General features: G+C 34.6%; 1 protein-coding gene across 1 annotated transcript in view; it reads left to right on the top strand.

Moving 5' to 3' along the window:
- ND-75 (NADH dehydrogenase (ubiquinone) 75 kDa subunit) overlaps positions 1–27,212 on the top strand; it is a 380,915-nt gene that overhangs the window by 316,164 nt on the left and 37,539 nt on the right. Inside the window, exon 11 of the mRNA XM_014363556.2 lies at positions 14,109–14,243. Within this exon, the coding sequence (XP_014219042.2) occupies positions 14,109–14,243 (135 nt within the window). The remainder of the gene's footprint in view (positions 1–14,108; positions 14,244–27,212) is intronic.

Raw genomic sequence — 27,212 nt, 5'->3', positions numbered from 1 at the left:
AAATAAAGATATTACGTACAATGGCCAACTATAACGTTGGTTAACAAATCAATTCCTTATTAATTTACAATCAGCTAGTACGCCCAATTTGAATATTACAATAATTTTTTGTTAATGAACAGATACTTGTAGATACGAAATTTGTTCCTTTTAATAAATAATATGTATTTCTTAAAACATTCATTTATGGCATTGTTAGATTATAAACGAATTACGTTATATTCATATGTTATACTCAGATTACCCTTCCCTTTAAACCCCATGACTCATGTGTTGTGAGACAAAAGACAATTCGCCATTTTGTATTAACCGCCATATTGTATCATGAATATTGTTTAGTAACCTTACATTTATTATCTTTCGATACTAAACACTTACTTAGAAGTTCAGTCTACTGGGATATCTGAAACTAGTTTAAAATTTGATCTAAACGTCGGAATTTCACAAATTACTGAAATTTTCCCTTTATATATGCATATATTTTTCAACATAACTTCTCCAAAGGAATGGAATCATTGTAGGTTTCGATGTAAGAAGTGATGTGAGCCAAAAAAAACTTTAACCAGTCAAAATTCAGTAGAGGCAGAAATTGTGAGGCATTTTCTAGCAATTTTTCTAAAGTTTAGTCCGCCATCTTGGATCCGTCATCTTCGAATCAGAAAATGTGACCTCAGATTCGTAATCAGAAAACCCAGAAACATTCACATTTCAAAGTTAGCAGAAGACAGGTAATTTTCAAAAATTTGTCCGCTATCTTGAATCTGCCATCTTCGAATCAGAAAATGTTACCTTAGATTCGTAATCTAAAAATCCTAAAGCATTTACATTTTAAAGTTAGCAGAAGACGGGTAATTTTCAAAAATTGTCCACCATCTTCGATCCGCCATCTTGAAATTTTAAATTCTGACCTTTGATTTGTAATCAGCGACTCTAAAAACTCTTACATACTAATTTTTGTACAAATCGGTTGACTTTAACAATGCATTATGTATTCAGAGTATTTTGATTTTCGAAAATTGCTGTATACATACCTGAACTACATATACATCAAAAATAGTGAAACGTCCGAGGGACTCGGATCTTTGTAGCTGAAGTTCTCAGGAACAAAATAAGCCCAAAAACGTTTAATTTAAGTAAAGGTTCGTTGGAAGCACGAATTTTGAGAATGTTTCGGGCATTCTGGACCGCTGTGTGGTGCCTGGGACAAGGAAAAAATACTAGAATCATACTAAAGGAAAACTCTCTGGAATAATCTGCCCCGAAACAGCCAGAAAATCATAGAAATATTTTCCAATGAACACAGTTTAAAAGAGAAACCTACATTCATCGAGAATCGTATCCACGACCCCTAGTTATTAATTGTACTATTCAACTACACCCCGTTATACGACGTTATAATATTTAGTTGTTGATAGATATTTTATTTTAACCATTTGTCAAATAAAATTTTCCTGTTTCTTCATGTAAGGAAAGAAATTTGACTTTTGTAAGCAAAGTTAAATTCAACACTTAATTAATATAGAGCTCTAATGTATTAATTGGCGTATTACAACATTTTATTTTACATCGTACTCATTAGCCGTTCTTACAATGAGTCAATGAAATATTTCAGAAGCAAATACTATAAAAGAAAAAATTAATACGCACCTTTTTGTTTAAGGTCAGCTAAAAATTTATACATAAATGTCCTAATATTAAATAGTTGTAGGGATGAAAATTTCTTTTGCTATCTTAATTTCTCTCAAATCACGTGATTCTTCATGTGGTTTTACATGATCTAACTTAATTCTATTTGGAAAATCTATTTATTGTTCGTTTCTACCTTCTTCAAGTATTATTTATTGTCAATCAAATGATAATTTTTTACCTTTTTCTAGCTTGTTAAGCTCAATTAGTTTCTTTTTTATCTTATAAAAAATAAAGTGTTTTCTCATTTTCTATTCTAGAAGTAACTATACTTAAAATATAACGTCTTGTACCAAAATATCATGTTATTTGACGACCAAATTTTTCATTTGCTAGATAAAAATATTAATTCGATTATATGTAACTCTTGAGAGTTGGTAATCTTTCTTGTAAATTATTATTGTTAATGACTAGATAACTATCACGTATATTCATAATACTAGAAAGCTTGAATTTCTAACAATTTTTTAATAGTGTTATAAATCCTTGCCATTACTTAGACAATTATGCTTGTATAATTCTTACATTTCCAGAAAATTAATAATTTATTGAGGAGTTGACAAAATTTAAAAAGTAATATAATGTATTTTATTTTATGTACATATGAAAAAACGGGTTGCATCACATGTGACGCACCGCAGAAGTAAGAACTTTGAAAATAATTGAAATATACATATATGTGAATAAACGGAGCGAGCAAGAGTTTGTGACTGAAATAAGGAGGGGTTGTAAGGTATTGAGGATTGGTACAACAAAAAAAATGAATCTGAACAGGAAATAAAATAGTCTTTTTATAAACATGTTCATCGATGTGTTTTCCAGAAAGTGTATAGTACTCATACTATGGCCATAAAGGTTCGGTATTGTGAGAAGCACATTAGCATAATGCTCATTAACAATAAAATTGCTTATTAAAATTGCACACACGTGCGTACACATGTAAGTAGTTTTCTTTGGTCAATCTATCTGTTCGTCCGCGATTTTGGGTTTTTAAAACAATTTTTAAAGTTATTTTTGAGCAAAAAAACAAAAAATATATTGTACATATTTGTAATAATTTTGCAAATATCCTATGATTTTTCAAAAAAATTTCCACTTCAATTTCATACAGAAATGTTAAAAATACTGAAATTTGGATGTTTTCTAATATTTGGAGGTTATACCCCGTATTATGAAAACCCTTTTATTTAATACTGGCTACCTGCATCAATCTTCCATATATGCAAAAATTATGTGTTAATGTGCCTTATTAAAGTAATAATATTAAGTAGTGTATAGAATATTAATATTAAGTACTATATTTTATAGACACGTGCGCAGGCAAACATGTACACACTTACACAGTAAAAGTAGAAAGTACACACAATACACACTTATCATGCATGCATACTTTCATGCTTGCATCCAAAATTCTGTAAACAAGTTATACACGAATACATACGTGCATGTATGCGTTGTATACGTGGACACTGCTCATAGTATCACACTACTACATGGCAATAGGAATTTGCATAACACTACATGCTGACTATATATGTGTTGGAATCCGAAAGCGAACGGTGAGACTTGAGCACCACCGAGCTGTGATATACATATGTATGTTCAAAAATAGATCTCAGTTCAGAAATAAGCAAAAATTACAATTTGAAAAAAGAAAATTTAAAAACATGGTGAAAAATGGCAGACTCTTCTGACAGTTTAATTAAATTTTTTTTTTTTTTTTTATTTAACAGCCTCTCTGACAAACTCTACGTATAATCACTCTGCATTACTGCGTTGCTCTGTGTATGGATGCTGGCACCTTGAAAACATGCACACAAGAAATCAGTTTCCCAGAAATACGAGCCAAGTAAAGCCTTGATGTTGAATTCGAAGCAAGCGTTATAAAGCTGCCAAACTACAAGAACTGCAGCCTCAACCAGTGTGGTCGCGTGTCACCAACATAGTTGAAATAGAATCTTATTAACGGTGTTTTAAAAAATAATACACTCCCTTTCCTAAAAGTACATATCATTCGGCGCTAAAAAAAATAGCAATTATTGATGTAAACAAAAGAAGTATCGCAGATATAACGTTTGTCTGAATTATCGTCTGTGTGCAAATAATACTTTTATAAATAGTTATTTATTTTTCTAATGCTACTTCGCAAACTAACCATATTTATACATAGATGTATGGAATGCAAGTCGAGTGCGTTTGAATATCACCACATTGCACTATAGAACGCCCTAGGCGTATGCTTAATGCACCTTGTAGCGATAAGGTTAAGAATATCATCAGTGTTGTTGCTTATTTATCTTGTTTTTTTTTGTTCCCTGCTGAATTTTCGATGGTGTGTATACGTCCAGACATTTTTATTATTATTTAAGGGTACTTTCATATTCGACTGATATATGCGTACTTATAATTGCTCAGCTTTATGACGATATAACCTGTTAAACACTGCCGTTACACACAGTTCAGCAATTGCCAGTTTATCTAAAACTCCGTCTCATAACCAGCCAATTATGTATGCGTGTAGTATCAGAATCTTAGGAATAAAGGTAAATAAACTTGATTTTACTAATATACGATCGTCTACTGCGTTTCTATGCTAGTCTCTAAAATTTATAGTATGAACGATAGCGACATATGCTAAAGCTGAAAAACAACAGCAATATCTCCTGCCAATAATCAATGATTTTACGGTTTATTTTTCTAAAGTACTAAATTCATGTTGCCAAAAAACCACTTTTACCTTTTTAGGAATTCAACTAATATTTATTGTTCCATGTATTACCACAAAAGTTGCATGTTCATTTTGTAAGTTAATTAAATTGTCATAAAATTGTAGATTTTAATCGCAAATAGAATAATGTACGAATAATTTGAATACATTATCAAACTACCTTCATAATACAATATCGTAATGTTTTTTAATTTTGTGGATACAACATATTAGATAGTAAAATACATGGAAACAAACCATTCGATAAGACTCAAGGAATGAAAATGTGTTTCAGTACACTGTTGAAATAAACTTTAAAAATGAGATACTTCTTTAACACAATTTTAATTTAAATTTATATTGTTATTGGATTATTCTTATTTTAATTTACGTTTTTAAAACATTTAACATAAATGTGTTTCAATTTTCAGATGTTTTCTGATTTTTCAGACACATATTTGAACGTCTTCATAAAAATTGATTCAAATGTGTCAAAAGTCCCTTGCCATAACATATTTGAAAGTCTCTAGCCATTTTGAATAAGATTTGAAACTATATTTGAAACATCATTTTTGAGCTTGTTTGAAAATTTAAATACGTATTTCGCTAAGCCCTTGGAGTTTATTAATTCTTCGTATCATTTTTACTGTTCTTGGAGTCCTCTTATTGATGATATAGGTAGATGTATATGTTTATAAAATGTTAAAAAATATTAAATATAAATTTAACTAGAACATAATTTTTTAAGTACATGAGAACAAGAGTATAACCCTTGTGTAGTAAATTCTGCACTTTTTGTACAATGAAATAACAATAAGAAGTTTTTTTTTATTTCTAGCTTCCACGCATACCGAACCCAGGGTTTGAAAGTATCCTTTGCCTCTATTTACTACTTTTTTTTCTCTTTTTCTGCACTTATCTTTCTTTTTCTTAAGTATGCAAGTCTTTTGTGATAGCCCCTTGCAAAGTTTTCCCCACCAGGGGCTGCCGCCCTGGAACCACGCACAACCTACTAGTAAATTATTTATTTTTTACTTTAGATTCAACTATCTTTCAATGATGAATAAATTCAGAATATTTATAGTCTCCAGCTCGTATAAGTAAATATTGCAGAAAGCATAAGCTTTAAATTCATTATTAAAATTACTTATTTTAAAATTTATATTAATTTTTCTCGCACATACTACGAAAAATCGTGTACGTAACTCGTGCGGATGATTTCCCGCACTCGAGTGATTGACTCGCACTCGTGGCCGATGCCAGTAACTCGTACCGTACGATCACACTTGCGGTACGCACCCGTGTGCTTAACTGGCACTCTTTCTTAGCAACTTCGGCTACTTGTGTGCGTCAATCACAACTCGTACCGGAAATCGTCTTTTCCGCACTTGTAACGTAAATAACTATATTAATTTTTTCTCGTGACACTTCGCACCTAAATCTACGACCATTTTACTCATCGACAAATTTCGTACTGTTCCAGATTATATATGAGTTAATATTTTTATAAATGTGTTGCTGTTTTAAAATAATAAAAAAATTAAGTTATAACATTTAAACTCCCTATTAAAAATACTGTACAATTTTTTTTCAGAAAACAAATTAATTGTTGTGTAAGGAGGGACAAGTACAATATGATAATTTTTGAAATTGTAGTAGGCCGGAAAAGAACAAGTAAAATCATGTGGTGGCAGTAAAGGGGTAGTCAAGGGTTTGTGGAAGAGCAATAGAAAGGATTGGCTTAGTTTTTATTGAGTAACAATTCAGAGAAAATAAAAAAATGTTATTATAATTTGTGCAAAGGCTGCTAAGTGGGTACTTTCAAAAAAGCAGCGGGTTGTTCTGTAGAATGCGCTACATACTTAACCATAAAATGTTTCATACAAAATTGTTTTAATTTATTTTCCTGGTAAACAACGATGAGACATAATTATTAAGAATACAGTATTATATACATGTATATATGAAGGTGAACGTTAATAAAACATAAGCGGGAATTAAAAAAAAAATTTCGAGCAAATTTTCCCGTGCATCAAAAAAAAATACTTTTTTTTATTGTAATTACATGTTAAAAGTGATTCAATTTATTCGTCTACTATAAAAATCATAAGAAGCGGTCAAATTGTAAGTTTGAAATACGTACTCACATGTATTTTTTTTCCTTCTGAATCTGACAGTATCATTAATTGTAACCGTCGTATTGACTAGAAAGTCTGTGAATAAAAACTTACTAAAGAATTCAATGATGCTTAATGTACTGATGATATTAATTATATAAACCATCAATGTTATAAAAACTGTGGTTCTAAGAAATTGTATGGATTTTTTTTCCTGAATCTAATGGTATTATGCGTTTTTACCATAGCATCGACTCAAAAAGTTTGTGAGCGAAGTCTTGCGAAAAAATGCGATAATGTGCGAAATACTAAAAATATTTATCATAACAATCCATGAAAAATTATTCTCACAGCCGTTTCATAAGAACGTCTTACATCTATTTTTTTCTGCTAAATCCTCAATTAGTTTTCACATATTTGTAAGCAGAAGAACGTTACGAAATAAATTTTATAATATGTTGTATCCACAAAATTAAAAAACATTACGATATTGTATTATAAAGGTAGTTTGATAATGTATTCAAATTATTCGTACATTATTCTATTTGCGATTAGAATCTACAATTTTATGACAATTTAATTAACTTACAAAATGAACATGCAACTTTTATGGTAATACATGGAAAAATAAATATTAGTTGAATTCCTAAAAAGGTAAAAGTGGTTTTTTGGCAACATGAATTTAGTACTTTAGAAAAATAAACTGTAAAATCATTGATTATTGGCAGGAGATATTGCTGTTGTTTTTCAGCTTTAGCATATGTCGCTATCGTTCATACCATAAATTTTAGAGACTAGCATAGAAACGCAGTAGACGATCGTATATTAGCCACTCACCTTGCCAGTTAAGCTGACACTCTCTGCACCAATGGTGCATCGGGTCCCTTCGCCACTGTGTAGCCTTTCCCTGGAGAAGACTCCATTATTTCCGGACGTCCACTCTTCGCCGGTTAAGCCGGCCCTCTCTGCCGAAGTATCGGATCGAGGCTAATTAGCATCCCCGGAGAATCCCCTAACACTGTTTCACATTCACCCAGGCCCGAAAACCTGTGGGGAAAGGAAAAAAAACCCTGTAATTAGTCTGAAGGGAAATTCCACGAAAAAACCCGCCCCTAAACAGCCGGGGTTACATAGGAACTTTTCCCGATGAAAGCAGTTTTTGAAAAAATCTGCATTCACCGAGAATCGAACCCACGACCCCTAGAACTGCGTTGCATCAGTAACAAGCACGTTTACCACTGAGCCAACGCCACTTTTATATCTATGTGTATTTAATAAATGGAAAATTTGGATAACAATAGTGTATTACTTTACCTAGATACTTAAAATCGTCTTTTATGCAAATAAAAATGAGGGTAGTAAGTTTTCTCGAGTTTGAATTTATATTTATTACATTGATACTTGAAGAAAGATTGCATGAAAATTAAGCTAAAGAAGAAGAGTCTGCTTAGGCTTGTTTTCGTACAGAGTAAACTATGGAAAAAGTTTATGTAAACGAAGTACAATTACAAAAGAGAAGGTTTCTCATATTTACTTTGTTTATAAACAGGAAAAAAGTAAATAAAAGCGAGTAATAGAGATGAAGGAAAGCGTTCTTATTTTTTATCTACTGCAATTAACAAAAAAATCTATAAAAAGCGAGTGATGTTGAAGAACGGTTGGCTTTTTGCGTATTTATTGTCGTCGATCAATAATAAAATAGCTAAAAAGTGGGTATAGTTGACAGGAAGGATCGGTTTTTTTCTTCAATGTATATTATTCGATAAATAAATCAATGGGAATCAAGGAAAATTAAAAGAGATGCATCTTTTTGTGTTTTCAGTAGCATCGGTGGAATAAAATAGCCGATGAAAAGTGGGCATAGTTGAGGAAGGAAAACATTGTTACATTTTCACGTACATTAATCAATGAAAAAAGCAAAAAAAAGACAAAAAAGCTGAAGACGGAGAGCGTTCTCATTTTTTCATGTGCATTATTAATCAAAATTACAACTTTACAATGGAAAATATCTATACTGTTTAACTATATACAGAGAATATGCCTATTATTTTTCCTAATCTCAATCAGATAGAGTTGATTACTTTACTGTTCTGGTAGCCAAAATTAAAAAAAACTTTTATCTGTTGGTCACAATGATTTCAACAAGAATTGATTGTACGTATATGATGTCATATCAAATGTACAAATGGTATTTAAAAAAAAGGAATTTTTGTCCCATGTAACTGGACAAAAGTACCTTTTTTCGGAGCAGTATGGTGAAAATTTTTGTTTCATTCTTTATTACCTGACCCACAATTCTTACACGTATTAATACATATATCATAGCAAACATGCAAGTACTTAGAATGCGCAAATCATGTGTACCATAAGTAGTATGTACAGTATATATATATTATGCATGCGCGAGCTCGAATACATAATAATAATAAAATATTTACTATATTAATATCGGATTTTTAAAAACCTAGTAAAATTAAGTGTAATCTAATTTTCTCAGTTTCTGCTATACCGAGTTTAATAAGATTTGAGTTGGAAGTTACACTTCTGCCGGGGGTTCCGAGACCCACATCTGGTTTTCTTTCATTTGTATTCTAACTTACTCATTTTCATAAAATTCCAGGAAGAGACGTCAACGGTGCCTCAGAGGCAGTGTCTGTCACGATATTCGTGTTTAGTGACCAAAAAAACCTCTGAGTAACGAGTTTCGATTGTCTATGTTACGAGTTTCCACGAAACTCCAGAAAAAGACGTAGAATCAGTACATCTTGGGTACCATGATTTCGAAAAAGGTTGTCGTCGAGATATTCGTGTTTATCAACCCCAAAAGCCCGCAAATTGTAAGTTGTAAGTTGAATACTTGAATTTTTGACTTTTGGATAGGTTTTTTGGATTCGGCCTCACTGTGTGTCGGTGCTATGAAAATTTCACAGAGGGTCCTTGGGTTCAAACTTGTAATTTTACACCTGAATGTTGGATGTAGGCCATACATAAACTGCCTCCCCTTCCACGCTTTTTTAGAACTTGTTTTCGAACTGGCAATAGGCTTCGGTTAGAATTGTAAAGCATTGTGAGCCTATATTACTGATATCACACCCCCCTGCCGTAGTCTTCTATTGATTAATGATTTTGTAGTTTGATTATCTTAAAGAGTTTTTTATTTTTTTATTTATTTTTTTGTTTTATTAAGCTTTGTCTGACTTATTACGAAATCAATATAGCTTTATCTTGAGCAGATTTAATCCCTCGATGTAGTCCATGCGACGCTCTCTATAGTTAGGTATGATGTCTGTCTTTTTTGCTCTCCTGTTACAACGCAACCTTTTGTAATTTTTATCTCGCTTATTAATCAATTTCTTTTCTCACAAGGACCCTCGAGATGTTCAATAAAATTAAATACGATTATTAGATATTGTTTCATTATTGATAAAATTGTTATCGAAAGTTCATTGTAAATAAGTGAGGTAAATGCAATAGAAGCGCTTAAAAGGTCGATAGCCCCGCAGTACTACAGGTAAAAATTAGCTAAATATGACTATTATTTATTCGGCTCCTAGGAACCCTTGTGCCTTCAAATTTTGCCAGCGCCATTTTTATGACTTTATCTATTTGTAAATAAATTTTCATCAATTTTTGATTGTTAAATCTGTAATCAGTAGAACTCTCTTTAATTGTACCATGAACGTGTCTAAGTTGTTTATACTGCTATATCTATTTAAAATTTTCCGAAAAAATTCTTGAACTGTTCTTAATTGAGCTTTTTAGGGTGTGGAATGCTCAGCCGCTTTTCCTTTTAGTTTGCTAGCAGTAGTGCTAATGAAAAACAATTCTTTTTCTGGGCCCACTATTTGGGCAATAATCCTCACCATTCTTTTAAATGGTGACAGATTCATTGGGTCACCGTCTAAATATGAGTTATCATTTGTCATGTGCTGAGTGACGCCAAAATGTTATGTTGTGGCCTTCTCGTATAATCTTTGCTGCACCACGTATAAGCTCTCTCTTCATACAGCTGTGAGTTTAATAATATATTTTCTTGCTGCCCTTGCTTGTGTGGTTACGGGTTAGTCCAGGTGGGTTGATCTCTATACGTGGAACGAGCTGCTGCTACAAATGCTGCCTTTTTATCCATTCTAGTTCTTCAGTATGCCCGTAAGATGAGCTTTCCAAAAATATCTACATCCCCTAGTATTCTTAATAAACCCATACTTTTCGCCTGAGCCGCGAATATTTCCGCCGTTCCCCAATTTCAATCTGTTTTCTTTCTGTCTCATATTGTCTCGTTTCTCTGTCTCTGCCCAGTCTACTCTCTCTTGTATCCTTCAGTTCATCCTTCCTATTTTTGTTTGTCAGTGCCCTGGTTTCTTTTACACTGAACGCTGGTGACATTGAAACGCCAACTGTTGTTACAATAGCATACTTACGTCGTGGTACGCACGCTTCACTAATTTTGGGAATGCTCCCCTCTCAAACGATTGCGCAAGTGCACCAACACGCTGGTAAAGACCTTTTTGTTCATACAGTACTGACACCAAATAAGATAACAGACTTGTATTAACGTCTTAATTATAGTACTTTCTGATTCTTGAGATAACGACGCTACTATGTAGGTGAAGTATTTGCGCTACGTCTCTAATAATATAGAAGCAGATGTAATAGGCTGTATGTATGTAACCTTATATAATTAATTAGCAAAAAAGTAGTATAGCTGAAATGCGTTAAATTACCTGATAATTTTTTGCTTCTGCATAGAGGAAGCCTTGTTACACACTAGTAATAACATGTTAAGATAATGTCTTTAGTTTATTTTATTCATAATGGAAGTATATGTAATGTTTTAAAAATGGCAAAAATGTTCCACGATGACAATTTTCCATGGTGACAAATAACTTAAATTAAATTTTTCAAATTGTACAAAAAGCTTTTAAAAATTGCAATTACATAAAAAATTAAAGAGATTCCTGTTTTTTAAATTGCAATTGTAAGTTTTAAAATTATACACAAATGCAAAATAGTAAGTTTTGTAAAGTAATTGTTTTTTATCTTAATTGAGGACATTGGATAAGATCCATAACTGTCTTTGAAATTTTATATACTATGTCATTAAAATCTGTGTCAAACAAACAATTTAACGTACACTTTGTACGTACTAAAATTTATCAGAATGTGTGCAATACTATTCATACTTAGGATTTTATAAACTCGATTTAATTTGATAATAAATTAAGTATTTTTTATAAAAACGAAATAACTAAATCATAAACTTATAAAATTCTAGAATAATTGAAATATATGTTTTATTTACATATCAAATTAATATAATTTATGTCAATGAGGACTCTGTGTACCAAAACTTTGAAGGAGTTTTTAACCTCTAATAGATTCTGTCATTGTTGTTATGGTTACCCAGAATTCTGATTTTTATTGTCATTGAACAAAGAATAAGATATGAACAAATATTAGGGGCTTATGCAGAGGAAATCGTTTTCTTTATTTATTTTTTATGTTGATGCACCTTAATGTATGACTATGAAATCCTTAATCATCTACACTATCATCGATTAACGTTATAGCGCGTTTACAGCACAAATTTTAAACGGACAGAGGTTATTCTCTCGGACGAAATAAATAGTGTGTCATCTATTCTGTAGACGGTAAGGTATCTAACGTAATGTACTAGTAGCGTTGCTGCCCATTTCTTGGGAATGCTGTGGTCCTAAATAGGAGAGCAGCTCTCACAAGCTGTGAGAACTGTAAATAATCATTTATTTCGTTCCTGCTGGAAAGAGGCATGTTTGCTATGTCTGTGGTAAAGATTTTCTTAAAAGTATCCATTTCACTCGCGTGACACACTAAGCTCCCACTTGAAGAATTCTACTCACCCTGAAATAGTACTGTACGCGTTGGCTTAATGTGTCTCGAGAGCTAACGCTTCAGGTCACTATTGTTTGCGTTTACTCCGCTAGATGTTATGCTCAGGTCCTGATATTTGATCCCTTTTACCTAGCTGTAACAGTAAAGAGATAATGGGTAGAAAATTCACTTGCTTTTGGTGCCCATCTCGATTTATAATATTCTGTTTATTGAAAAACACCATTATATTATTCCATTCCTCCTCAGGATTCTGCCGTTTCATGTTTCCACCCGACTGGTGAAATTCTCGTGTTTTGAATCACTTATTCTCTCCTTAGCTTTCGAACCATTTTATCAAGTGTGTCGTTTCTTCAGAACAGTTTTCTCAAGGCTAATGCTTATTCAAGTCCTTTTTTCTTGCGCTATTTTTGTTTTGGTTCATGAAAAAACTCAGTAAGAAGGAGTGGACAAAAAACAAATCAAAAATTCTCTTTAATCTCATTAATGCTTCATATGTGCCTGTGCTTCTAATATGTTTTCTCGAGAGAGGAAGACAAACGTTATATTATAAACTCTTGTTTTCAGATGCTTGTTGACGTTAATACCAGCAGGAAAAATATGCTACAGAACATTTCTCTTCAACGGTCGCGTCGTTTGTCTGCCTTGATAATATGATGTCTTGTAATCAATACCCTGGTTCTGTTAGCTTTTGGGCTTTTTTCGTCGTTGTTGGTGGACTGGGATTGGCAATGTCGTCCTTGATTAGGACCTTGGACTTTGATGTTTAACCGTCATATTCTCGTGGTGCTGGACTATGTGTGTTTATCGACAAAAACACTAAAACTGTTACGTTAAAAAAAATCAGTTAAGAGGTGCATTGCAGAAATAACAAACACTAATAACGTTAAAGACTTTTATTTAAAACATCCCTTTCATAAGGCAAAGTTGCACATTCTTTCCCTTCCAAGGCTCCTCGTATTTTTGCACGGGAGTTTATTTTCTTCCTTTCTCTATCCTTCTCCAGGCCCTTAAGCTCCTTGTTACGAGACGCAAGAAGATGAAGCTTTGAGTCTCACTTACACTTCTATACATTAAATCTGTTAGAACTTTTAGCTAATGTCTTCTTCACCATTTTCATTTCAGCTGTAGAATGAAAAATTACTTTTGTTAAACTCATCTTCAGAAGTAAGCTCTCAGCATCATTTAATGTTGCTGCTGCTACTTTGTTGCTTTAAATCTTTTATTCTATTATTTTACTCAAAAAATCGTTAAACAGATATCGTTCATTCAAAATATAGGAGATACGAGCAGATAACTTTTATAGAAATACAAACGACTAGTGAAAATTTTTTTGTATTGAATTACTCTTTTTATTGGTGGGTACTTAAAATAATTTTTTTCCTAAGCTTTCTAGACGTAAATGCAGTGTATTAGTTAAATTGTTCAGAAAAATAAAAGTGTGTAACTTGTTTAACGACAAAATTAGGTAGAAAGATGACACTTTTTATCTTAAAGTTAAGGGATGCACAATATTTTTAACCCTGTACATGTGTTTTGTAGTATTGTGTAGTAAAACCTTAACACGCTTTATTTATCATTGGCTATCTCGTATGTATGACAATAATAATAATAATCTCTTTTTTTCAGTCAACCTCACGTATTTCACAAAAAATAAAAACTTTTTATTTATTGAAAATAAAAATAAAAAATCTTAGGTGTTTTATTACTAACTAAGTATTTTATTACAGATCGCTGGAAATCGTTTGCCATATAATAATTTGAATGAAATAAGAAATCGCTTAGGAGAAATAGCTCCACATTTGATTAAATATGGATGCCTAGAATCTTCATGTTTTTCTTTCCAATTATACAATGCATCAGAAGTAAGTATACGTTAACTGATAATTTTGCTTATACAAACACATTTACTTGTCAATAAATTACATAAAAACTGGTACATTAAAAGGCTCATTTAATTATATTGTTCAAGTCTTTTAGTGAAAAATACAACCTTTCTCAACCTTCTACGAATACCTTTTTCTAATCTCTGGTGAAAACTATTATACTTAGCAACTCCTCTCTTCCTACAAAAATTGTTACTTACTGCTGAGTTAAGGCATGATTATCATTTTATGATTAGCATAGGAAAAAGTTGTTAGCATTTTCTAAGTTTGACAAAGAGTATGCAAAGAGTAAATTGATGGTTATACTTATTAGGGAGTCCGTTATTTACCATAATTAAGGACCTCAATTGAATTTTTTTAACATAATCATTTTGAGCTGAAAAAATGTGTTAATGGTACATTATGTTACTAGTAGTTTAGGCGCCAGGTAGGGTCCCGTGGCCTTTTCAATTAGAACGGACCCACCATAGTTTTTTTAATGTATTTTTGCCTGCTGAACACGATTATCGATGGTGGGTCGCGATCCGGATGGACAATTTTTTTTTATCAACAAATTTTATAAACAAATATAAATTATTCATTTTTTTGGAAAAAAAAAATTTTTTCCTATTCTTTAGCTCATTTTGAACAAAAAAGTTCATTTACACCATATGCCTAAACCCAATACTTTTCCCGTAAAAAATTCGACAACTTTCAAAAAATGCGTTTTTTGCTATTTTCAATAGCTTGCTACTTAAAGCCCAATTAATATTTTTCAACTCAACACCTCTCAAATTGTGAGCCAAACATAGTATTTGAAGAATACGTAAAGACCAATTGATTTCATTTGGTTGTTCTTATCCAGCGAGCTTGACGGTCTGTGCCTTTTTAATGTGACCGTACGGCCTCGGCGCAATACAATATATTCTGGCATTAAATGTTTGTTATCTGGACAGCCATACATAGATTGTTTTTTATGTATTTTTGCCTGCTGAACATGATTATTGATGGTGGGTCGTAATATCGAAGTTGATCAATGTTTTTTTATTAACAAATTTTATAAACAAATTGCAAAAATGTAATTTTTTCTAAAAATAATGTTTTTTTTTGCTTTTATTATATTTTAAACAAAAAGTTTAGTATAATGTATGATGTACATCTGTTAAGCCCATACTATTTCCGCAAAAAAACGTGAACTGTAAAAAGAAAGATCTACCTCCGACCTCTAATTCTATCAATTTGCACATTTTAAGAGCATATTTCGTTGTATATTATCAAATTAAATGTTTGAATGTTGATGTTAAACAATTAGATCCGAAAGAGTTTGGTTACATAGAGTGTGACGATCTCCTTATGCCACGAAAAATTGAAACTTTAATTCCACCTTACGAAGAATTATTACAACCTTGTTCTTGTAAAGTATGCAGTAGAAAAATCTGCTTATGTGTTGCAGAACAAATACCGTGCTGCACTTTTTGTAATTGTAAAAAAGAAAACACATGTAAAAATAAGTACAGTGGAAAATAAAATAACAAAAATTGTGGTAAATTCGTAAGATATGTATATATGTACAAGATGCAGTATACTATAAAATAGATTCTAAACAAAGAAATGTATCGTACCTTAATAAACTACGTATCATCACATTATTATACTTTGGGGTAGTCCTGTTATATTTTCTTAAATTTTATTTTGCACACATTGATAAGATCAAAAATTTTTGATTACTGGTGTATGCTAATTTGTTGACAACAAGAAACTGACTACATAGCTATATATATACTACCGTAAGCCCCTATATAAACTGGAGAATTAAAAACTTTTTAGTAAAAAAATATAATAAAAGCAAAAAAAAACATTATTTTTAGAAAAAATTACATTTTTGCAATTTGTTTATAAAATTTGTTAATAAAAAAACATTGATCAACTTCGATATTACGACCCACCATCAATAATCATGTTCAGCAGGCAAAAATACATAAAAAACAATCTATGTATGGCTGTCCAGATAACAAACATTTAATGCCAGAATATATTGTATTGCGCCGAGGCCGTACGGTCACATTAAAAAGGCACAGACCGTCAAGCTCGCTGGATAAGAACAACCAAATGAAATCAATTGGTCTTTACGTATTCTTCAAATACTATGTTTGGCTCACAATTTGAGAGGTGTTGAGTTGAAAAATATTAATTGGGCTTTAAGTAGCAAGCTATTGAAAATAGCAAAAAACGCATTGTTTGAAAGTTGTCGAATTTTTTACGGGAAAAGTATTGGGTTTAGGCATATGGTGTAAATGAACTTTTTTGTTCAAAATGAGCTAAAGAATAGGAAAAATTTTTTTTTTCCAAAAAAATGAATAATTTATATTTGTTTATAAAATTTGTTGATAAAAAAAAATTGTCCATCCGGATCGCGACCCACCATCGATAATCGTGTTCAGCAGGCAAAAATACATTAAAAAAACTATGGTGGGTCCGTTCTAATTGAAAAGGCCACGGGACCCTACCTGGCGCCTAAATTATAGGGCACAAAGTACAAACATGAGCGCCTGAAGTGGCGATTGTTGTATGTTGGTGCCCGAGTCGCGTATAACGTTTTTCTTACCGAGGGCGCAAAGTGCAATTTTGTGCCTGTGGGCACACTTTGCCCCCAGTAAATCACTTTGGGCCCTAGGGCAGAAAAATACTTCAGGCCTGGAGGGCGCAAAAAAATTTTTTGCCCGTGGGCCCAAAGTGTGACCCGAGAGCGCAAAGCGGTAGTTGCACTTAGGGCCCATAGTAAGAAAAAATAACTTAGTTTAATGGTTAAAAAGTCCAAAAGAAATATTGGAAATTATAAAAAAATATCAAACAACATACTATTAAAAATTTTTTTTAAAGAAAATAATGTGCAATTTTCTTTTTCTTTTATATGCTTACACAATATTAGTTTTTCTTTTTAAAAGGTTTTTCCTCACTCAATTTTGAGTTCTCCTGCCGTTTGTTCTATCCCAGCCACCAAGTAGTTTTCTTGTCACTTGAATTAAAAAGTTAATAGTTACTAATCCCGTTGTACTAATCAAAATCCAAAAATATTTAGTAAAACTTCAAAAAACTCAAAGGTGAATTCTCCAAATTTTTAATGTATATTTAAGATGCTTACTTATTGATTGACAAACTGTTAATCTCTGTGAAAAAACACATAAATTTAAAAAAACTAGAACTTAAAGATTTTGTCGATATGAACTTTAATCAGTAAATTTAATAGAATAATTCAATAGGACCTTCCAATTCTCTCAATCAGTGTAATTTCTATTTGCCTCATATTTAATGAAATGATACGAGCTCCAACCTTAATTTAGTACTTTAATTAAATAGTTGCATACCACTCTTTAAGCCATCAGGCGAATAGCAAATGAAGTCGCGTTCTACAGTCTAGATCAATTATACCCATATATATCCAGTTCAAGCATTCTTTCTGGACTGCTTCTTGTTCTATTCATCCATCGTCTAAAGTATTTTACCTTAAGATAAGCTCCTGCATTATGATTTCCATCATATGCCTTTAATATGATACCGATGTTGTAATTATCTTCATATCAGTAACACAATTATCAATCTACATTTTAGTATAGATAACTGGGACCCTGTTGTTGAATAGGAATTTTGATAAACGCTAAGTGCTTTTTATAAATTGATCAAGGCCTAGATTTCTGGTCATGTTTTTTTCAACAGAAACTCAATTATACTTTAAACTTCTGATATGAGTTTAATCGAATAAGATTAATACAATAAAAAAAGTAAAGTTTTAGTCAAGAATATCGTCAAAAAAGAAAATACATTGCTAGATGATTCTAGATCTTTCTGAGGCTTTGTATATCTTAAAGATTTTAAAAGGCTATCTACTACCATGTAAAGACATATTAAAGATTATGTTACGAAATTCGGTATAGCCAACGTTTAAACATTATTGTTAATCATTCTCTGATTTTTGTGCTATTCATAAAAAGTATTATGTATTTTTGGTAGCTGTCTATTTTTGCCGTTTATTGTCACCAAAAACTATTTAAATCTACATTGAGAGAACGCTGGTGGCACGAAAGCACCAACTTTAGTTACAATAATACACGAACGTCTTTGTACGCACGATTCATCAATTTTGGGAGCGTTCCGCTTCTAAATGGTAGCGCATGTTCATCAACACGCCGGTTAAGACATATATATATATATATACCTTTTTGTTCGCACAGTACGTACACCAAATAAGATAACGAACTCACACTTATGTCCTAGTGCCAGTAATTTCCGATTTTTGAGACAATGACGCTCCTATTAAGGTGAAGTACTTGAGCTACGTCTCTTGTAATATAAAACATATGTAATAAGCTATATTCTTATATAATTAATTAGTAAGAGAATAATATAGCTAAAGTTGATTAAATTACATCATAACTTTTGCTTCTGCACATAAATAGCTTTTTAATACAGAAATAATAACGTAATGAGATAATGTCTTCAGTATTTTTTATCTATAATCGATGTATGTTGAATGTATTAAATATGGCAAAAATGTATGTATGTCATTAGTTGAGTATTAAGATTTACACGACTGATTTTGATGTAATATAGCCTTTTAATGTGAAACATCTTATGGTGGGCAGTAAACATGCGCGTGAGGGGAAATATGCAACAAAAAGTCTGGTCCACTCCTCCGTTGCTGTTCACCCCGCCACTCGGGCCTCGTTCTCTCTATCTCTCTATCTCTATATATGTATATATACACGTGATGGAACTTGTATATTTACATATACGTATATACGATACCTATAACTCTACTGTCGTGTATATATAGCTTTTTTTGTAAAGTGTATTACCCGTATATATAGCTAAATAGAAGTATAGGTGTACATATGTGATTAAATACCATATATGTATTGTATATGTAGCATATACATACGTGCACACATATTTTATACTATACATGAGTATATGTATAATAAATGTGAATATATTATACATAATATATGTGAATATATTATAAATAATGTATGTGTAAATAAAATTTCCAAATTTTACTGACTCTAAGGATCAAACACGCATTCTTTGGATTCGTAGTTGGGGACCTTATCGATTGTGCTACGCAGTACGCCAATCTGTTCTCTGTTCTTAGTACTTATGTATACCTACTGAGAAACTTCTGAATTAGAAAATTGAACGACAATTAGGCGTCTTTTATATTTTATGAAATTCAGCCCGCTGATTTAAAATTAAATATTAATAATTATTTTTAAGTGGTCTTTTTAAGAAAAAAGTACTATAACTAATAGCATAAAATGGAAAAATCTATGTTACCTTATAAATATCAAAATCAATACGTTTAACAATTTGTCAAATGTAACGTTTCGTGATGTATATTTATTGTATTTACAAATAATGAACCTTATGTTATTGTTTAGCTTAACATGGCTTTTAGATTGTAGACAAGACTCATAACAAAAATTCTACATTCATGATTCATTAAATAGTGTTAAGATGCGTGTTCTAAAGGCAGCCTTTTCCGAGCTTGAGGAATCTGGTAAGCTTGAGCCAGGTGAGCGCCAAATAAAAAGTACACAGAAGTAGAAGATAAATTAACTACTGATTGAATATAAAAATTAAGTGCATAGTTAAATTAAATTGATTTGGCGGTGAAGCTCATATGACGTAGCGCGTGCTATAGGTACAAGAGCCTAAGCTGGACTGCATTGAACTGCGCTACACTCCATGGTCCAACCAAGCAGCAGTGGGGATAGTTGCGAAAGCTTAGCGTGAGGACGTGAGGTGGCTGCACTGTATGGTTCCGCAATTGAGATGATTTTGCATGGAAACAAGCACTGCTTCTAATGATGCATTGTGTGGAAAATATAGTCTAAAAGATAATTTATTAAAATTACTACCAATTCTTTATAACTTATTCTGTTAATGGCACCAGGGGTCTCTCCTACAGTCTACGACTGTAGAACATACTGTTTCCAATCGTAGAAGAGCTCTTATTCTTTTTTATTATTGTTTTTATAGTCAGCTTAAGTTTATAATCATTGCGAAAATATAATTTTAAAATAATGTGACAAACTATTTCGAAGTCATTTTAATTATTTCAAATCATTTGAATGACGGAAGGAGAGAAAAGTGCAGGGATTGACGCCTGTAGGAAATGTGTTGAAAACCTTGGTTATGTTATACCGTTTGTGGTAATAAATACAAAAAACCTTTTTCAAGAGATAGTTGGTAATTAATGAAAATCTTGAGAAATATTTAAGCTGAGTTATCGAGATTCTCAATATATTGACAAATTATACAGTAAATGTAATTAAGGATTAAATGCCAACCGCTGAAGTACCAGTAATAAATTAAAAATAATTAGAGTGATTTAACAATCGAAAGTTTAAACTTAATGATTATATACATCACTACAAAAAGTAACAGTTGCACATGATGACATTCTTAAAAGTAAGTTGGACTGATGTAAAAGTACATTTCAATGTTTCAAAATAAACATTAGCTTTAGCTGAAGTCTTATAGGGTGACAAAAGAGTTATGTGAAAAAAAGAATTAAAAAACATGCATTATTGATCAAATAATTCAAATGATTAATATTTTTATACTATCTATAGTTTTGATTCATCCAGTAGTCATTCAACAATTTGTACAGTAGAATTTTTAATTTATAATTTCGAACTACATTTTTTTATTTGGACGACTTTGAATATAAATATCATATTAATCAAATATCATAGTAAGCTGAATACGTAATAATTGAAAAATTATTTTTTATAAAAACGTACCTGTCATGTACTAGGACCACTTTATTTTATGCAAATACATGTAATTAATAGTACAATTAAACATAAGTGTACGAAGACACAGTTTATCGTTCAGTTATTTTTTTAATGCAAACAATGAATAAGCAAACAAAACAGTATCGTTTAACATTTTACACTTTTAAATAATTTTTACATTTCGTTTTAATAGTTTTTACGTTTTAATAATATATCGATTGTTTTTAACCTGACCCACAAATCATAGTATAAGTTAAATTGCTTGTCACGTAACAGCTGATCTTTTAAGATCGATAACTTATACTGAATTTTCATCTTTTGTATAGTAAACTTGACTGGTAAACAAAGATATTTTTTGAGTTTAGTTACATACACTACTGGCATGTAATATCGCATCATTTAAGTCAAAGTGATACTACAGAATGTTTTTTCTAAGCCTATTTTTAGATATATATTATGGTTCTTACATAAGAGTAAGAATGTGATCGAATGTAACTTGTGCAAGCGTGGAGTAAGAGATTTTGTCATTATAGGTAGTTGTTTCGAAATAATCGGAAAATTCGGTTAAAGCAGGCAGTCTCACAAGCGCTGTGACATGCATGATATATTTTATAATTGAATACTTTATGACTTTTAAACCTTTTCTGCTTTCGTGACCTGAAGATACGAAGGTCACGAAATGAGCAGAAATGGTTTTTAATGCTCAAAAATTTAAATGCACATTTAAATTTTCCTCCCTGGATAATAATGCTCCAGTTCCGAGAAATCTCCCTTTCCTTTTTTATGTGGGATTGGCAAGTGATTAACAACCAAAAATCGACTATTAAGTAAAGATAATTTGTATTTAACAAAATAATGTACAAAATGTAATTTGACCAAGAGTTCGCTACGAGGAAACACGAATCTCAGTACGTGGTATAAATGACGAAACTCGAGACGACGATGTAGCAAATCGTTCGAGAAGGCCTTGGACTTAAACATAAGCAAGAAAGACTTTAAAGGGGCTCAGCTCGAGACGACGATGAAGCTAGTCGATCGAGCTGGCCTCCAAGAATCATGCTGATCCTGTTAATTTTTTAACTCATTAACAAATCACCTCTACTCAGAAAAGACGGGCACTATACCTTAGGCGAATAGTTAGCGACGATGAGAAGGCTGCCCTGATCCTGTCACAATGGTTGCGAGTTTAGCCTTAGAAAAAGCTGTAGCGACTTTAAATATCAAGCTCGACTACGCGGGAGCGACTTGATACTTGAAAGGTCCGCGTGCTAGTAGAAGGAGCTCAGCCGAACACGCGAGCTCGCCAGCAAAAATACTCGGCGCTCGAGGCCGGAGAGGGAGAGGAAGCACCCACACCTGCGGGTATTGCACTAATTACCCGAGTCAACGACCAAGTGTGTGTACTCCCACCACTCCAGGCTCCCATCTCCTCGCGCCTACATTAGAACGCGTTAACTACACTGATCCCGACAGCCTTCTCTCACAATATTCACTCTTAAGTGAACATATCGCCCGCCTTGACGAATTCAGCGTCAAAAAAAAAAAAAAAAATTAATTAATAAGATAGAAAAGCCTAGTGACGAGTAGAAAATATTTCCTAGGCTGCTAACGCTAAAAGTAGCCGTACAAAAAAAATTAAATAAGCAATATTGAGATATACTTATACAATGCAAGATTTAAGCAGATCAAGCTGCGTTTAAAATGTAAAGCTGCAAAAAAAATATGTAAGTAAAACGCAGTATCTAGCCTATCGCGAAATCTACCGAATGTCTTGGCCTTTATACAATTCAATATATTTAATCGCTCACTCTGCCTTGCGAGCGCGTTTTGATTTGATTGTGAATCGTTAAGAGTTCTGGCTCGGTTGGCAACTTAACCAGTTTAACCACTGGTCGTTTGAAGGTTGAACTGGCAGTTCTGACAGTGACCGTCCTCACTAGCCCGTCTGTGCCTGGATGTGTTTCGACTATCAGTCCAAGACGCCACTGGGTAGGTGGGGTGAGCTCATCTGTCAAGAGCACAACGTCACCTGTTGTCAAATTGGGGCAAACATTCAACCATTTGTTGCGACGTTGCATTTGATGGAGTACCTCCTTCTGCCATCGCCGCCAGAAGGAGTTGCGCAGGTTGGTCAACAGTCTCCAGCGGTTGTTGAAAGAGATGGGCTGACTTTCCTCATTAAACGGCTCCGGATGGGCCAGCAGAGAAGTTCCCACCAAAAAATAAGCCGGAGTGAGTGCCACGGCGTCAGTGGGGTTGACGCTTAACGGACACAGAGGCCGAGAGTTGAGGCAGGCCTCGACCTTTGCAGCCAATGTGGACAGCTCTTCAAACGTGAGGGTGAGATCGCCAACTACTCGGCGGAAGTGGTGCTTAAAGCTGCGCACCGCTGCTTCCCATAACCCTCCGAAGTGTGGAGCCCGTGGTGGAATAAATGACCACTCCGTACCTCGGGCTGCTAGAGTCGGCGTCACACTGTCCATGAATGGCGAGGCTTTGGCGAAAAGCGCTTGCAGTTCCTTTGCAGCGCTTGTAAAGGTGGTGGCGTTATCGGAATACAGTTTTTGACAAACTCCTCGTCGTGAACAAAATCGATCGAACGCTGCAATAAAACAACTCGTTGACAGATCAGAGGCTACTTCAATATGAATCGCTTTTGTGAAAAAACAAAAAAATATGACTATATAGCCTTTAGTTGACTTAGCGCCTCTGCCTCGGGAAAAAAGCACTGGAATAGGGCCTGCGTAGTCCAGTTCAGTGACGGTGAAGGCTCCTGTTGGAGTAGTTCTCTGGGCTGGCAGGGAACCCATCAGCTGTTTTGGACTTCGCCGACTATAGCGTGTGCATTGTATGCATCGTCTAAAGACTCCTGTTGCTACTGCGTGTCCGCGTGTGATCCAAAGAGATCTATATATGTGAGATAGCATCAATTGCACCTCTCCGTGCAATGTGATGTGATGCACTTCCTCGACGAGCCTCTTAACAATGATGCATCCTCCGGGCAGCACGATTGGGTGCATCTCGTTGTAAGAAATCGGTGAATGTTGTAACCGACCTCCAATTCGAATCAATCCGTGAGCACAGATGAATGCATTGAGTCGAGCAAGTGGGCTCCGCTTGAAGAGCTGCTCGCCGGCCAGTAGTTGCTTAAGCTCCTGCTTGTAATGTTGATTTTGAACTGCGCGGTAGCAAAAGATTCGAGCTAGAGTCCAGTCTTGATAACTCAGCTTTTTGTGAGACTGACTTTTATTAAGGGCTTTCAGACGCCACGAGCTGCAGTAAGCTAAAATGCGCAGGATCTTACTGAATCGTGAAAACTTCTGCAGCGTTGATAAGCAGTTGCATCCAGGGCCTGTAGGGACGCCTTCGTCGATGCTTTCTTCTAATGCAGCGAGGGCATGCGCATCCTCAACTGTCTGAGCACTGAGTGGCATGTTGGTTGGCCAAGTAGATTCAGGCATGGACAGCCAATCAGGTTCATGCCACCAAAGCTTGTGCTCAGCAAGATCAGCCGTTGAGACACCTCTTGAAGCGCAATCAGCAGCGTTGTCTGCAGATCTGACGTGTCTCCAAGTCGCTGTTGGTAACCTTGTAATTATCTCGCTAGTACGATTGGCAATGAATGTTTGCCACTTGGATGGGTGTCCTTTCAACCATTCCAACACGACTCGTGAATCCGACCAACAGTGAATATGTGCTGGTGGTTGTTGACTTGCGTCCAAAGTGTGTGAAATCAACCGAGCTAGTAATGTGACCCCACACAATTCGAGCCGTGGCAATGATTGGACCTTTGTGGGAGCGACCTTTGTTTTTGCCGTGAGCAGCATGGGTTGGCGTCCTGGAATGACTACGTATAGAGCAGCTGCATACGCTCTCTGCGAAGCGTCGGCAAATCCGTGCAGTTGCCAGTCATCATTTTCCAGAGTGTTAAGCCATCGTGGAATCCGGATCCTCGGTATTTCTGCGAGTCCAGCTTGGAATTCAAACCAGCGGGATAGAAGTTGATCAGGAACAGGCGTATCCCAGTCGATGTGGTCCAGCCAAAGATCTTGCATGATTACTTTGGCCACGATAATCATGGGCGCCAACCAACCTAGAGGATCAAATAATCGAGCGACTTCAGACAATATCGACCTTTTGGTAACGCAAGTCGCTTGATTTACTGTTGCTGTGAACGAAAAAACATCGTCCTTTGGAAGCCATTTAATACCAAGGGTAGATTTTACCTCGTTTTGATTCAATTCAACTTCAATTGCAGAAGATGAATTCAAACCTGCTAGCAGATCCAAGGAATTTGCTGCCCACTTATCCAGGACCATGCCAGCTGATCCCAGGAGATTGATCAGTTGCTCGCGGCGGCGTACGGCTTCATTAATAGTGTCCGCTCCGCCGAAGAGGTCGTCAACGTAAAGTGTATGACGAAGAATTGAAGCAACTTCCGGATAGTCCAGTGAACCGTCAGTTGCAATTTGCTTCATAACCCGAAGAGCCAGAAAGGGAGCAGACGAAGTACCGTACGTCACCGTGACGCATCTGTAATCCTGAATTGGCTTGCTAGTGTTGTCTCGCCAAAGTATTCGTTGCCAGTCAGCGTCATCCTGATGAACCTTTATCTGGCGAAACATCTTAATAACATCAGTAGTAAATGCGAATCTAAATCGACGCCAAAGAGATAAAACTATTGAGATGTCGGCTTGAAGCTTAGGTCCTGACAAAAGCATATCATTTAGTGATAGACCATTTTGCGATTTCTGCGATGCGTTGAAGACTACGCGTATTTTCGCAGGGTTTTCAGGTCTCACCACCGCATGATGAGGCAAATAAAATCCAGGATTGAGCACTTGATGAGAAGGAACGGGCTCCATGTGATTTAACTCCAGGTATTCAAGCATGAAGGCTTGATAACGCTTGGCGAGTTGCATATCACGCTGCAGTCGCTTCTCAGATCTACGCAAACATGCAGCCGCGACATCTCGTGAACCGGAAAACTTGTGTTGCTTTGCGAAAGGCAATCGGACTACAAAGCGTCCGTTTTGGTCGTGATAATGTGTGTCGACAAAGTGTTGTTCACAACGCTGTTCGTCAGGAGTCAAAAGTGCCTTGCGCGGAATTTCTTCGATCTCCCAGAACTGCGTGAGTTGCTGTGAAAGCGATGGCTCAGTCGTTAAATGAAATGCACGAACTGGATTTTGATTGTAAGTGTTGATGGGTGAAATGGCTCCGGTAAGCAGCCAGCCGAAGACAGACTGCTGAGCACACGGAGTACCCATTGGTCCTCTACGCATGCCTTCAAGCATAAGGATAGGGTATATGTCTGCACCAAGTATGCAATCTACCTTCGCGGGTTCCGAAAATTGAGGGTCTGCTAGAATTAAACCACGAAGATGGGGCCAATTCCCTGACACGACCCTGTCTTTGGGCAGACAACGAGTTAGTTCATTTAGCACAAGCGCGGAAAAACCCATAGCGAAGCTTTTGTCGGTACTTGATTGTAAAATACCGTGAGCTATGGTCTTGCAAGTTGATGTCTTTTCGGAACCGACGCCTATTACCGAGATTGAAGTCTTTTCCGAATCAAGCTTAAGCTGTTGCACTACCCGTTGCGATATAAAGCATCGTTCGGCACAAGGATCGATCAGGGCCCGGACAGTCAGCTTCTTACCTAACGCGTTTGATATCAATATCTTAGCCGTAGCAAGAAGCACTGAGGCTCCAACCGACGCACTGTGTGATGCGACATGACTGTGCGATTCGTCAGAGTTTGCAGAGGTACCGGTAGGCTGGGACCCGTTATCAGCGAACGAATTACCTATCCGATAGCCTGAGCCTTTGTTCTGTGAATTGTCTTCTGAGTGCAATTTCGTATGATGCGCGAGTTGACATTTGAAACAACGGTTAGATGACGGACATTTAGAGGCCTTATGTCCTTTTCTTAAACAATTGAGACAAAGCTTCGAACCCTTACAAAAATCCAAATGCTGAGACTGCGTCTTTGCATTAAAATGGCTACAACGATGTAACCAATGAGGACCTTTGCATAAGTCACACAAGGGACTCGATTTAGGTTCAGATTGATCCACCGTTTGCGCGTTATTCGCGGTAACTTTATTCGATTTGCGAGGTGTCGAGTTACTTGATTGCTTGCTTGAAGACTCACATTTGTCCATATAAG

The sequence above is a fragment of the Copidosoma floridanum genome, unplaced genomic scaffold (assembly GCF_036245765.1).
Source record: "Copidosoma floridanum isolate Cflo_tuat_1 unplaced genomic scaffold, Cflo_Japanese_pri ptg000024l, whole genome shotgun sequence".
In the NCBI taxonomy this organism is placed as follows: domain Eukaryota; kingdom Metazoa; phylum Arthropoda; class Insecta; order Hymenoptera; family Encyrtidae; genus Copidosoma; species Copidosoma floridanum.
The sequence above is the reverse complement of the archived record's forward strand: the minus strand, read 5'-3'. Positions and strand labels throughout refer to the sequence as shown.